The following is a 15285-nucleotide window of genomic DNA, read 5'->3' on the forward strand; positions in this document are numbered from 1 at the left end:
GTACGCCGATATGTTACAGTATCGCATCATCCCCAGCCTGGCTGATAAACACCTGCTGGAACGTACGATGTTTATGCAGGATGGCGCTCCACCCCATATTGCTAGACGCGTGAAAGATCTCTTGCGCGCGTCGTTTGGTGACGATCATGTGCTCAGCCGCCACTTCGTCATGCTTGGCCTCCCAGGTCCGCAGACCTCAGTCCGTGCGATTATTGGCTTTGGGCTTACTTGAAGTCGCAAGTGTATCGTGATCGTCCGAGATCTCTAGGGATGCTGAAAGACAACATCCGACTCCAATGCCTCACCATAACTCCGGACATGCTTTACAGTGCTGTTCACAACATTATTCCTCGACTACAGCTATTGTTGAGGAATGATGGTGGATATATTGAGCATTTCCTGTAAAGAACATCATCTTTGCTTTGTCTTACTTTGTTATGCTAATTATTGCTATTCTGATCAGGTGAAGCGCCATCTGTCGGACATTGTTTGAACTTTTTTGTTTTTTTTTTTTTTTTTTTTTTTTTTTTGTTCTAATAAACCACAGTGTCATTCCAAGCAAGTGTGTCAATTTGTACATCCCTATCTACTTTATTCCGTGATTTATTCAGTTTTCAAATTTATACTGACTTTTTGATCACCCGGTGTTTTGATGATATGGAAGATAAAAAATCCGGATAACTGCTTGTAAGATTCGCGCACCGAGGTTTCCTTATGAGCTTCCGGGAATCGAGAATCTAGACAGGTTTTTTTTCTTGATATCGATACTAGCAAGATATCAAAATATGTGACATAAACAGCCGCACTTTTGATTTCAGCGAATTAGAAGCTTAAACTGTGTACGACGTGAAAGTATGGTAGACTTCAGTATGTAACATTAATTTCAGCTTGATACGTCTACCTGTTCCTGAGAAAAAGGCTTCTTAAGAGGCGGACAGGTGGGCAGTCGGATAATGCGACAAAAAAAAATTCGTGGAATGTGATGGAAAAATCCGTAAATTGTCGATTTGTCTTTACTTCTGCAGTGGAACTTTGCTTCACTCCAACTTTCATGTTTCTAGGTCAACGGGAAGTAACTATAGGTTTGGTCGGTGAGTTCGCGAGTATCAAAATATGTGACATAAATGGCGGTATCTGTTAAATTATTGACTTACAAGTTTGAATTTTTTACACCGCCAAGGGACCGTAGACCTTAGTACGTGACTCAAATTTCAACTTGATACGTCTAACCGTTCCTGAGAAAAAGAGGTCTTAACCGTCAGACACAGACACACAGACAGACGGACGGATAGAATCAGAGTGATTCTATAAGACGTCTTATTTTTTTTTTTTTTTTTTTTGCCGGTTGAGGTATGGAGCCCTAAAAATGGCTGTACGTACCGATTTTCATCGTTTATTCACTTTCATTTTGATAATCGTCCAAAACAGTCCAAACAACACTGCACTGCATATCCATTTATCACTCATCGGCATTAATACAAGTCAAATCTTAGTTTGTAATCTGGAGAGAAATCTCACGTTTCATCTACTCCTGCGCCTTCGGAACTGTATAAAGTTCACCCTCAGAATGAATGTTTTAACGCGATACTTGTTCTTAAAACCGAGCGATGTGGCGTGGTGGTTGGCTCCCTAGACTCACGTTCAGGAGGACGACGGTTCAGATCCGCGTCCGGCCATATATTTTACATTTTCCGTAATTTCCCTAAATCGCTCCAGGCCAATGCTCTGGGATGGTTCCTTTGAAAGGGCATCGCGGATTCCCTTTCCCAACCCTCAAACCTTCCGAACTTGTGCTCCGACGCTTATGACCTCGATGTCACGGGCGTTAAATCCTAATTTCTTTCCTTTCTTTTTATTCTTAAAAATGTATCTGTGTTTTACGATAGGACTTCAAAAAGTAAGTTACATACGTCCGCCCATTGTAAGACCATTACGCAGCAAGATTAGCGCATTGCCAGGATTGAGTAAATGCTCTGGGCCCCCTGCAGACACTGTTCTGCTGCGCTGCGATAAATATGTGCGTATTGTGTGAAGAAAAGGGTGCAGCAACTGGGAACATACTCCAAAGTTTAAGAATGTGGGATGTAAACTGAAGGTGCAGAAGGGAATGGAAAGGGAGGGGATCACTGCTGTCAGCTGCATCGGGACGTTACGCGAGCCGGCCGAGGTGGCCGAGCGGTTCTAGGCGCTACGCTCTGGAACCGCGCGACTACTACGGTCGCAGGTTCGAATCCTGCCTCGGGCATGGATGTGTGTGATGTCCTTAGGTTAGTTAGGTTTAAGTAGTTCTAAGTTCTAGGGGACTGATGACCTTAGAAGTTAAGTCCCACAGTGTTCAGAGCCATTTGAAACGTTACGCGAAATCAGCGGCGATGAGTGAAAATGTGGACGGGATCGGTGTTCGAACCCGGGATGTCCTGCTTACTAGCCAGGTGCGTTAATCACTGCGTCATTCGGGACAGCGTTATCACAACTGCACGGACATCTCGGCACGCCTCACGGCCGATCCACATTCCCACCGAGAGCTCCCTATCTGCCGTCCATGTTCATTTCCTCCATGTTCGCTACTCTGAAATTCCCATAGGAGGACGAACGTACTTGTGCACCACGCAGAATCCGCAGCTGTGTTACATTATATGTAAATTGAAGGTGAAGAAGGGGAGAAAGGAAAGGAAAGGAAGGGCAATGGATCCACCTTCAGTGTGCATGCACAAATACGTTTGGAGGAGTTTTCAAATGGCTCCGAGACCAAAGAGAGAATTTCTATCATCGAAGAATTGTAAGATTAGTAGAACGTTCAGAATGTTATTTGCAGAGACTTGGTGTCTACACTGAAAAATGTTGTCATGTATCTGTGTCACTCTGAAGTGCAGTGCAACAGTCAGTAAAAATTGCTTGCCTGCCGTAATAACGTGCAACTTACTTTTTGAAGTCCTCCTGTAAAAGCAGGAGGATGAAGTGCCTACTTCTGATGGATATAGGCAGTCCTTGACAAAGAATTGGGCGTTCCGCAGGTTGTACCACGGGGACGGTTTCCCTTTCGACGGGCGAGGCCAGATCCTCGCTCACGCCTTCTTCCCGGGAGAAGGGAGAGGAGGAGACGCTCATTTCGACGAGGATGAGATCTGGCTTCTCGGCGAAGAAGACGCTTCGGGACAAGGTGAGTGTTGTTTCCCAATTTGGCCGAATCAAGAGCTGGGATTCTTTTAATGATAAAATGTACGGTTCTCAATGTTTTCAGTTAAAACGTGCTTCTTGAGGAATGACAGCCATTTTATGATCCGGAAGCATGGACAGTTGCTTGTTCAAAAGTTCATTTGTTCAAAAGTTCATTTAAGTACGCATTCAACTACCAGCCGATGTAGTTACAGTGTTTTAACATTACAAATAAAATATAAATCACAAAATAATAAACTTACAGACGCAGTTTAGTAATGCAAAAGCAAACAAATAATGTAAAACAGTTGAAGTTGTTGCAAATTCTACCACTGACTTCAGTGTAAATCTCAGCGCTCAGTGAATAATTACATGTAGCTCTTCGGAGAATGTGTTGCTGCCCTTTCATGAGAGTAGAGTACTCGCAACATAAGCTATAAATAGGCGTCTTGCTATACTTTCATTGAAAAATTAGCTTTGTCTTCAGACCCAAAACTTAATGGAAGACGGATCATATCACCCCGTTGGCAAGTCGATTTGACCGGTGCGCCCAGTCCATCGATCATTAAATGTTAGCTTTAGAAGCCGTATTGCTGAGAGAACGTGACGCAGAGATCTGTTCATACAATTGTGGCAAACCATACTTCAGGAAGTTTCCAGTATTATCCCCTAAGACCTTTGAGAAATAGGCCCAAGTAACATATTTTCGATCGTGCCACATCAGACACTTACGGAGAACTGATACTGAAAATATCTTTTCACAACGGAGTGTGAACTTACATCACGCCACTGGCGTTACAGGTGTTGTTGATTCGGTCATATGTGAAGTTACTTATCATTAATAAGTATGAATGGAAAAAATTGACTATTACTCATCAGCCATCGATAAAATTTAAATCTTAAGCTTCATTGCCTGTTAAAAGAATCGCACCGTATGTGATGCCACCTTCTCCAGGGGAGGCAAGCTATTATCGCCAGAGCTGGATTACAGCCTAACTATTGAAGCTATCAAAGACATTTGAATGTTAAGTATTTAATGTTAACTGTAAGTTATTTGTAATTTTGTATGTGTTCCGAGGGCGGAACAGAGATACGAAATACACAGGGATGACGCCACGGTATAAGATTATTGTTCATAAATTTTGCGGTTCGTGGTTTTTATACACTGATGAGCTAAAACATTGTAACTACCTGCTTAATAGCTTGTTTGTCTGTCTTTGCAATAAAATAGATCACCTATTCTGCTTATCAGGGATCCTACAGTTCCTTAATAGGTTTATGGAGGTATGTGGCATTAGAAGTCTACGCACAGGTTATGTAACTCGCATAAATAACGGACTGCTGATTTGAATACGCGCTGATGGCGCCTGACAGCGAGCCAGTTGGGTTCCATAGGATTTATATGAGCCGAATTTGGCTGCCGAGACATCAAAGTCAGTTCACTATAATGCTCCTCAAACAACTGTAGCACGGTTCTGGCTGAGAGACACGGTCAGTTGTACTGCTGAAAAATGACATCGCCCCGGGGGAAGACATGAAAGTATGAAAGGATGCTGGCGGTTCGCAGTTGTCAGCATGTCTTCGATTACTACCACAGATCCCATGCAAGCGCAGGAGAATACTGCTTCCATCAGCCTGCTTCGGTGGCGCGCAGGATATTTCGAACTGCCGTTCACCTCGTTAGTGGAGACGACCATCGATATAGTGTAGCAAAAATGCGCTTCACCCAAAAAGCGGACACGTTTACATTGATAGACAGTCGAATCCCGATGGTTTCGTGCCCACTGCAACCGAAACTGACGATGTCATTGGGTCAACATGTGAACACTTAGGGGTGGTATGTTTTGGAGCTTCATGTTCAACAATTTACGATGAACGGTGTGATCCGAAACACTTGTTCCCTTCCGCCAGAGATGCCACAGATCACTTTACAGAGCAGATAAGCCTCCGAATCCCACGTTCTGTGAAGAGTTGTGAGCGCCCAACCATTTAGCGCCTAGTTGTGACTTCACTGTCCCATCTCTTTATGTACGTGCTCACGACAGTAGCCTGTCCGAAACTGTGAAAATTAGCACTGTTACGTTGTCTGTGAGAAGTAGAGTCTTCCGGGTAGTCGGTAGTTTTCTCCGAAACCCGAAGTGAGACTCCCACAGCAAGGGCTCTGCCTCATTCGGACCTGAGCTTTTGTGCAGTCTAGACGCGTTTCCGTAGCTGATACAGTCGGCCTCCAGACCACACGGTCCTACCGCCTAGGTGCCACGTGGAGATAGTTAACTGAGTCCTACAGGCACAAGGAAGTCAATCTAGTACTGCCGGTTAGTCGGAAAATCAATCCATGGTCTTGTTGTCTAGTTGCGACAACATGACCATCTGATATTACGATGGCCATTCGTAATTGCAATCGCAGACGGCCCGGACCACTAACGCCTCGACACAGCCGCTAAGGTAAACTACCTTGTTCACTGCCATGTGCCACCATTAGACCGTATATCTCTCGCTCGCCCATGAATATAGTTTTTTTCTATTTCTTCCTTTTGTAAGATTCTTTAACAATTTGAGTATGGTTTTTCTTCGCTGATGGAGCATTGTCTCCCGGTACAGTAAGTACTACCTTTGGCACCTATTTCAGTACTTTTTTTTAGATTGTATGAATTCCATTATTAATGTAATTGTGGTATTTTCTTTCCAAATTATGCCTGGTTAAAATGGTCCGTTGTGGACTATTATCTCAGTAGTGTTGTGCTAGCCCCGTCTGTCCTTAATCTGCTATCACTTCGGATCTGCATGCTCACGCACACTAGGCCTTAGTGGGTGGGTGTTTGTTTCCAACCCATACAGAGGGAACGGGGTTGTGTGTGTGTGTGTGTGTGTGTGTGTGTGTGTGTGTGTGTGTAGCAATAATATGTGATTTAATTCCACGTGTGTTTGAGCCTCTACACAACTACAGGTAGTCGCAAGTAATTTAACAAAGAACAATAAATGATTCACGTACGAGTAAATTCATTTGATGTGAAGACTTCATCCATGAAAAACACACTCTGCACATCACATTAGGATGGAGTATTGAATTGGGCGGTTTAGCGAGACTGAGGACGATCTTGACCACGGAGCAGACCTACCAGATTTGCGAATCATATTTCTTCTCAAGATCGAATATCTTGTGTTTTTCGTCACTTCTTGATGTCCAATATTTGTACCTAGTTACTTCCCAGTAACAGATACTGATACGTATGGCCTAGAGCCCCCATCTGGGTAAGTTCGACCGCCAAGTGCAAGTCTTCTTTCAAAAATGTAGACTGGAAATGGCAAGGAATGCGTTTCTGAAGAAGAGAATTTTGTTAACATCGAGTATAGATTTAAGTGTCAGGAACTCTTTTCTGAAATATTTGTATGGAGTGTAGCCATGTATGGAAGTGAAACATGGATGATAGATAGTTTAGAGAAGAAGAAATTCAAATGGTTCAAATGGCTCTGAGCACTATGGGACTCAACTGCTGTGGTCATCAGTCCCCTAGAACTTAGAACTAATTAAACCTAACTAACCTAAGGACATCACACACATCCATGCCCGAGGCAGGATTCGAACCTGCGACCGTAGCAGCAACGCGGCTCCGGACTGGAGCGCCTAGAACCGCACGACCACCGCGGCCGACTTAGAGAAGAAGAGAATAGAAGCTTTCGAAATGTGGTGCTACAGAAGAATGCTGAAGATTATATGGGTAGATCAGATAACTAATGAGGAGGTATTGAATAGAATTGGGGAGAAGAGAAAATTGTGATGGATGAATGGAGAAGACTGTATGGGCGCACGACGGCAAGGTCTTCAGCGCCCGCTCAGTAACAGGTTGAGACGGATGTCAAGAAAAGATTCAGAACAGTAAGATAAAACAGAACGTAAGACACAGGAAACAAGCTTGGAAAAATATGTGCCTACCCACACCGAAGCGTGGGACGAAGCATACCGCCAGCAGTAAAACATGGACAACACTAGACGAAGTGGTAGAGGGCGCTAAAACAATATAGCAGGTGGAAGTGGCTGGCTGACCGCAAGGAAAAAAGGGAGGAGCAATACACTAAAACCTCCAGCCTAAAAGTTTAGGCCAGAGTCCAGACATCACAAAACTTTAAAACCCTAGACACACACATCTCATCATTAGCTAAAACACAGGGCAGATCCCCATCAACTTGTGCTTCTGCCCTTGCATCGCGGTATAAAATGCAGTCTGTTAAAATGTGCCGGACAGAGATGTGCACACCACAAGCATCACAAAACGGGGGATCCTCCCGCCGTAATAGAAAGCTATGTGTGAGAGGACAGTGCCCAATCCGAAGACGCGTGAGAAATTTGTGGCACAACTTGACTAGAAGAAGGGATCGTTTGGTAGAACATATTCTGAGGCACCAAGGGATCACCAATTTAGTATTGGAGGGCAGCACGGAGGGTAAAGATCGTAGAGGGAGACAAAGAGATGAGTACAGTAAACAGATTCAGAAGAATGTAGGTTGCAGTAGGTACTGGGAGATGAAGAAGCTTGCACAGGATAGAGTAGCATGGAGAGCTGCATCAAACCAGTCTCTGGACTGAAGACCACAACAACAACAACGTAGAATCTGTAGTCCATGTGCGCATTCAGAAGGAATCTCCTTAACTACGTACGCCATATATTCTGACCCGATGCATTCTGTAAGCTGTTACGAGAAGTTATCGTCGCCACTTCGTTTAACATTGTGTGACGTGCGTCTGTCTGGATGCAGAAAGCTTCTCATCATTATAGTGCTTGACAAGATGTGTGTGATGTACAAGCTGAGTAGAGTATGTGTGGTGTGTAAGTATGGCTCATTACTAACATATAATAAAGAAATAGAAGTATACAATAATTTAAGTAGATTTGTAACCCAAGACTTAAACACATTGCCTAGCATCGCGAGTTCTGCACTCTCACAGCTTTGTTAACTTCCTGTTAGCAGCTTTGTACTCTGCCTTGTCAGTTCTCTGGGTAACTAGAAAATATTTTATGTAACTCACAATACTCTTGTGGCAAGTAGTATAAATTTCGACACAACCGACTTACCATGATCTCTGTGCTAATAACATGCATTACAACCGGCCATCGGGAAAGATAAGGGAGAGAGAACGAGCAGAGAAAAAGAGTTTAAAGCGAAAATGTCGCGTTCATTACAAGTGGCGCACTTTATCAGTTTCAAAAAGACGAATCATTTTGGCATTCTCCTGGAGTGGGTTAAGGAAACTATGGAAAACATGCCTCTTTTGTCCTAAGAATGATAAAACGTGGGACCAACGATTACTTGTATCACTGGACAAAATGTTAAGTCACCCCGTGAAGGAGCATACACTCGCTTTGGAACGCTGTAAGTGATGTAGATTTGATTTCAGACATCTAGTGACCCTCCTCTACTTGAGCTAAGTCTAAGCAGTGAACCGGTGTGTATGTGCCAGTCGGTTGTACGGACGTGATCTTGACAACATCAGGATGTTACTCGATATGGTCAATGTGGTCTGCCAGCGTGGACTGCCTAACGTTGTGGTCGTCAAAACTTTTTTGCCTTAGAGCCAATACCGACATTGTAGGGCGACACCTCTGGCCGCATGGCGGAGGGGGGAGGGGGGGAGGAGGAGAGGAGGAGATAGAAGGCCACTCAAAGAGAAACTGAATTTTCATCATACCACGGTTGTAAGAGATCACATATTTCTAAGTGAAAAAGAAAATATGTAGGAACTACATTCGTCTCTCTGAAGGCATACATAGTGACCAATTTTCCGTAACTAAGCGACAAGCCAGTCCCATCGCAACAGAATCCCATGTTTGCTGTCCTAATTTCCTGGCACTTTTTTTCATGCATCTTCATGCTTTATTATCTGAAAGGACACCAAGCGGATGCAACAGCCTGTTTTGAACAGGCTTTTGTATTAGGACAAAAATAACACAACAGACGTAGTTTTAAATAATATAATTTAATTAATTCAAAATCGTTACAAAGGGACATAATGCTGAATGATAACTTATATATAAAAGGGTTTGGAAGTCAGTCTTATCTGTTGCATTATGCGTGTTTTTTGGAAGTAGCTAACTCTTTATTGGGGCCACTTTTCCCGACGATTGGTGTGGCCACTTTTCCCGATCAGACGCCATGTGTGAAATCTTATGGGACTTAACTGCTATGGTCATCAGTCCCTAAGCTTACACACTACTTAACCTAAATTATCCTAAGGACAAACACACACACCCATGCCCGAAGGAGGACTCGAACCTCTGCCGGGACCAGCCGCACAGTCCATGAGTGCAGCGCCTCAGACCGCTCGACTAATCCTGCGCGTAAAAAGTTACTACTCTCCTTGCAAGTATGGTAACAAGAATAGCATAAATGACTTCAGTTACATCAGATGACTGAAAATAGAGTTTTTACTGAAATATAACGGCACAGACTTCCTCTGTCAATCTCATCAATAACAATGGTGATATTAGAACTGGTGATATATGTTACAACTACAGGTAGCATGACCACTTCTGGCAGGCAGCACTGCTCAGGGCAGAAAATGTGCAGTAGCCACTGTTCTCGTCCTGGCCGCTTCACCACACCTTCCCCTACTGATCTTACTATTAATTGATAACCTACATCAATTATTGTGTTAGATTAATTAATAACAGTAATTTCAATATTACTCGTAAATTGAACTTTGCATACGACCCCACAAGAAGCAGTGCGTAGGAATTAAATCCGGCGATGGCAGCGGCCACGCGGTTGGAACACTTCGGCCTATCCATATTTCACGATATTGTCTGTTGAGATGTATCCGAACCACACGTGAGAAATGAGATGGTGCACCGCCATGCTGAAACTACTTTTTCTGACTCACATTCAGTGGCACGTCATCGTGTTTACCCTATTGCCTACTAGGGAAAAGCAACTCTGAGACGTGAGCAAATTGCACATCTGAATTGAAAACGTCGTAGAACGGAAATGGTACGTCTTCGGACATGGGTTCCTATTCTAAATATTGTGTACTCTCTCCCGTCTACAAGACCAGGATAACAAGGGCCAGTTACAAAAGCTATGGACCAGGTTACCTCAGGAGATGATACGAAGTCTTTGACTCCCTCCCAAACAGAATCAGTGCATGCTTCCAGGCCAGAGGCAGCGCAACGTCATACTGATAAGTGGGCTCATACTACCAAGCTGTTTCTGCATTTGACTCAATTTTGTAATCACTGAAATAACGTCAGATTGCTGCACAACCCGTGAAGATTCATTTCGTTTGCACCTGCCATTATGAGAGTGCTTCACTTTGTCAGGCAGTGTAGTAAACTACCGGGTGGTTTTAATTAAAGAGCATGTCACCACAGAGGTCCAGTGTGGCCTGTAATTATCGCACTGCAGTGAAACGTGGTACCTAAGCTAGTGCGTTTATGGGGAACCGATTCACGCTTGTAATAAATTAGTTCCAATTTTCGCCACCAGGTGCATATCTGGCGCCATACAATATCCCGTCGAAGCCCCTCATGCTGATATTTAACAAACTGTGAAAGTGGTGGTTAATAATAAAATCAACATTATGCCTTTCTCACTTGTTTGACCTTTTCTGCACACGTTCTGTTCCTAATTCATTACACATTGAAACGTTTGTACTGTCTTTCGTGCACTCACAGTGTCATATTAGCACCTAGTGGTCAAAATTGGAACTATTTTTTTCCAGCTTAAATCGGTTGCGCATTCAGCCTAATTTACACGGTGACACTAGGTTGCAGGCAACTGCGCTACCGGCCACTGCGCATGCGCGCCGCGCGTTTGCGCAACTCATTGGTGAAACTATACACATTCGGTGTGTTCGAACTTTGGCGACACTAGTTGCATGAGTTTTGAGGTTATGTGTGTTCTTAGAGTGTAGACAAACTGAAATATGAAGTGGGGAACGGAGAATAATGTTCGCTTTTTGGATATCTATGCTTTGCATATGTGTTTGTAGGATTTCAGTGATGCTGATTACAAAAATAAGCAACATATTGCAGCCGCTGAGACCGTCATGTGCGATCATAACATAGATAGTTTGACAATATCTGAGCTGCAGGGAAAAATTTATTGAGTTAGGAGCACATATACAACTGAATTAAGAAAAATACAAGCAAGCGTAATTCTAGCTGTGGTAATGCTCTCGGCTACAGGACTGAAGTCCCATCGTTCGAGTTGGCCAATTCTTTGTTCAGGAATATTGTTGACAGGAGGGAAGGCTATACAAATTCAAGAAGCTGCATTCTTTATTCAATATTCATCTATTTAAAACTCGCTGTAGTGCTCCCCATTCACATATGTTAGAATTTTGAAATATTGCCACTGTAAAGATCTTTCTTCGAGAGTAGTTTGCAAACCATTCTCTTCTTAATGCGGCCTGCTTCGAGTAATTATTGTTGCTAATGTTAAAAATTATTACTATTAATGTTAATAATTATTGGTGTTAATGAAAAAGCGTCATCTCCAACTAAAACCGTATCTTATAGCATGCCGAGTGTTGTCGATTATAATGCACGCAATATGATATGTAATTTCAGTTCTGGGGACAGTACTTCATGCATTGCAGTACCTTTATTCCTTATCACATAATTAACTGAACAGTTCTGACATTCTAACATAATGAAAAGAACTTATTGGATCTTCCGTTATAAATTATTTCAGCAAGGATGCTGAGCAAGCGAGCTCACGTCTTTTCTTCATCCAGTCACGTATCGAAACACGTTTCTTATTTTTTTTTTCCTTATGCAGCGATTCCACGCAACAAGCTTTAACTGTTGTGGGTTGGCAGGAGAGCCAACACCGGGTACTAGAGGAAGCCGAAAAGGCACGCGTTTTAGCTCAAGCAAGCTGGCGTGAGGTCTGGAACAGGACAAGGGAATTAGACTTTAGAAAAATGGACGTAGCTGGTGGAATACTTAACTTTAATCCATAAATGGTGAACGTCGCTCTTGACTGTACATGACTCATAATATCAATAGTAACTGGTAATAGTGCCTTGCTAGGTCGTAGCAAATGACGTAGATGAAGGCTATGCTAACTATCGTCTCGGCAAATGAGAGCGTATTTTGTCAGTGAACCATCGCTAGCAAAGTCGGTTGTACAACTGGGGCGAGTGCTAGGAAGTCTCTCTAGACCTGCCGTGTGGCGGCGCTCGGTCTGCAATCACTGATAGTGGCGACACGCGGGTCCGACGTATACTAACGGACCGCGGTCGATTTAAAGGCTACCACCTAGCAAGTGTGGTGTCTGGCTGTGACACCACATTAACTATCAGAACTCGTGCGACGTGCAGCTGCCAAAACTTTTATTTCAGACACGACTCAGGGACCCACAAAACGAGGAAACAAGTGTACACTGGTGCTGCCGTGTCTACAGTCACATATGAAACCACTTGCGTGCAACTCATTCCACACAACGAGTGGCGCAACCCAATGTCGTCGTGTAAACTAGGCTTTAGAATATCTACTAAGTTTCGCTGCCATACAATAATCAGAGCCCATACTGGGCCCATGTGAGAAGCTGCACTTTAATTCTAACCACCTGGTGTACCTACACGGAGCAGTATACCGATGGCGCAGTGACATCTTGGATTCCACCCACTGTCGGAATATTTTCGGTATGTTTTCTCACGATATTAGACTTTTCTTTTTTTGAGCGCCTGCCAGTTCACGGTAGTTTTGGACTTTTCTGTTCTCTCTCTCGAATCAAACACGCTTGTGGCTGTTCGCGCCGTCTTCCTCGTACGAGCTGATACGTAAGTAACGCACGTATCGCGCCAGCAGGCGCAGGCGGCCAGCCGTCGTATTATTAACTGGAGGGAAGGCCGGCGGCCTGCGATACGGCGTCTGGCGGGCTTCCTGGGCTGTGCGGGCGGCGATAGGCGCGGAAAGCCGGCCGGCCCGCGATAGGCGCTTCCGCCGCCGCGATTGTCGCTCCGCCGCGGGTCGTCGCGCCGCGAGACACGCCTCAGCACCGCGGCGAAGCTGCTCGGCACAGATCAGAATCAACTTGGCAGCGAATAAACAAACGAAAGTGATGACAGCACAGTTCCTACTTCGGATCGCCATGCGGATGCACAGCAAAAAAAAGCCGTATGCACTGACGTTACAAAACTCTCGAGATATCTACGAGGTGCATTCAAGTTCTAAGGCCTCCGATTTTTTTTTCTCCGGACTGGAAAGAGATAGAAACATGCGCATTGTTTTAAAATGAGGCCGCGTTCATTGTCAATACGTCCCAGAGATGGCAGCACCGTACGGCAGATGGAATTTTACCGCCAGCGGCGAGAACGAGAACTGTTTTAAATACTTAAAATGGCGACGTTTTCCTTACTTGAACAGCGTGCAATCATTCATTTTCTGAATTTGCGTGGTGTGAAACCAATTGAAATTCATCGACGGTTGAAGGAGACATGTGGTGATGGAGTTATGGATGTGTCGAAAGTGCGTTCGTGGGTATGACAGTTTAATGAAGGCAGAACATCGTGTGACAACAAACCGAAACAACCTCGGGCTCGCACAAGCCGGTCTGACGACATGATCGAGAAAGTGGAGAGAATTGTTTTGGGGGATCGCCGAATGACTGTCGAACAGATCGCCTCCAGAGTTGGCATTTCTGTGGGTTCTGTGCACACAATCCTGCATGACGACCTGAAAATGCGAAAAGTGTCATCCAGGTGGGTGCCACGAATGCTGACGGACGACCACATGGCTGCCCGTGTGGCATGTTGCCAAGCAATGTTGACGCGCAAGGACAGCATGAATGGGACTTTCTTTTCGTCGGTTGCGACAATGGATGAGACGTGGATGCCATTTTCCAATCCAGAAACAAAGCGCCAGTCAGCTCAATGGAAGCACACAGATTCACCGCCACCAAAAAAATTTCGGGTAACCGCCAGTGCTGAAAAAATGATGGTGTCCATGTTCTGGGACAGCGAGGGCGTAATCCTTACCCATTGCGTTCCAAAGGGCACTACGGTAACAGGTGCATCGTACGAAAATGTTTTGAAGAAAAAATTCCTTCCTGCACTGCAATAAAAACGTCCGGGAAGGGCTGCGCGTGTGCTGTTTCACCAAGACAACGCACCCGCACATCGAGCTAATGTTACGCAACAGTTTCTTCGTGATAACAACTTTGAAGTGATTCCTCATGCTCCCTACTCACCTGACCTGGCTCCTAGTGACTTTTGGTTTTTTCCAACAATGAAAGACACTCTCCGTGGCCGCACATTCACCAGCCGTGCTGCTATTGCCTCAGCGATTTTCCAGTGGTCAAAACGGACTCCTAAAGAAGCCTTCGCCGCTGCCATGGAATCATGGCGTCAGCGTTGTGAAAAATGTGTACGTCTGCAGGGCGATTACGTCGAGAAGTAACGCCAGTTTCATCGATTTCGGGTGAGTAGTTAATTAGAAAAAAAATCGGAGACCTTAGAACTTGAATACACCTCGTATTAATAAGGCGTCGCACCGCCTTCTAACCGTCATAGTGCAACAGCTGGACGTGGCATGGACTCAACAAGTCGTTGGAAGTCACCAGCAGAAATACTGAACCATGCTGCCTATATACCCGTCCATAATTGCGAACGTGTTGTCTGTGCAGGATGTTTTGCCCGAACTGACCTCCCACAAATGTTCCATGGGATTCATGTCGGGCGATCTATGTGGCCAGATCATTCGCCTGAATAGAGCAGAATGTTCTTCAAACCAATCGAGAAGAACTGTGGCTCGGCGACATGGCGCATTGTCATCTACAAAAATTCCATCGTTGTTCATATGAAGTCCACAAATGGCTGCAAATGGTCTCCAAGTAGCCGAACATTAGCATTTCCAGTCGATGATCGGTTCAGGTGAACCAGACAGACCAGTCAGTTCCACGTAAACACAGTTCAGACCTTTATGGGTCCACTACCAGCTTGCACAGTGCCTTGTTGACGACTTGCGTCTATGGCTTCAAGGGGTCTGTGCCACACGCGAACCCTACCGTCAGCTGTCACCAACTGAAACCCCGACTGATCTTAGCAGGCCACAGTGTTCCAGTCGTCTAGGGTCCAACCGATGTAGTCACAATCCCAGGAGAGGCGCTACAGAGGCACTCGCGTCTGTC

The 15285-nt window shown here is 44.7% G+C and overlaps 1 protein-coding gene across 1 annotated transcript in view; it reads left to right on the forward strand.

The window, feature by feature from the left end:
* LOC126190587 (matrix metalloproteinase-2-like) overlaps positions 1-15285 on the forward strand; it is a 903752-nt gene that overhangs the window by 854204 nt on the left and 34263 nt on the right. The window contains exon 5 of the mRNA XM_049931032.1: positions 3015-3160. Coding sequence (XP_049786989.1) covers positions 3015-3160 — 146 coding nt within the window. The remainder of the gene's footprint in view (positions 1-3014; positions 3161-15285) is intronic.

This window comes from Schistocerca cancellata, chromosome 1, assembly GCF_023864275.1.
Source record: "Schistocerca cancellata isolate TAMUIC-IGC-003103 chromosome 1, iqSchCanc2.1, whole genome shotgun sequence".
Lineage (NCBI taxonomy): Eukaryota > Metazoa > Arthropoda > Insecta > Orthoptera > Acrididae > Schistocerca > Schistocerca cancellata.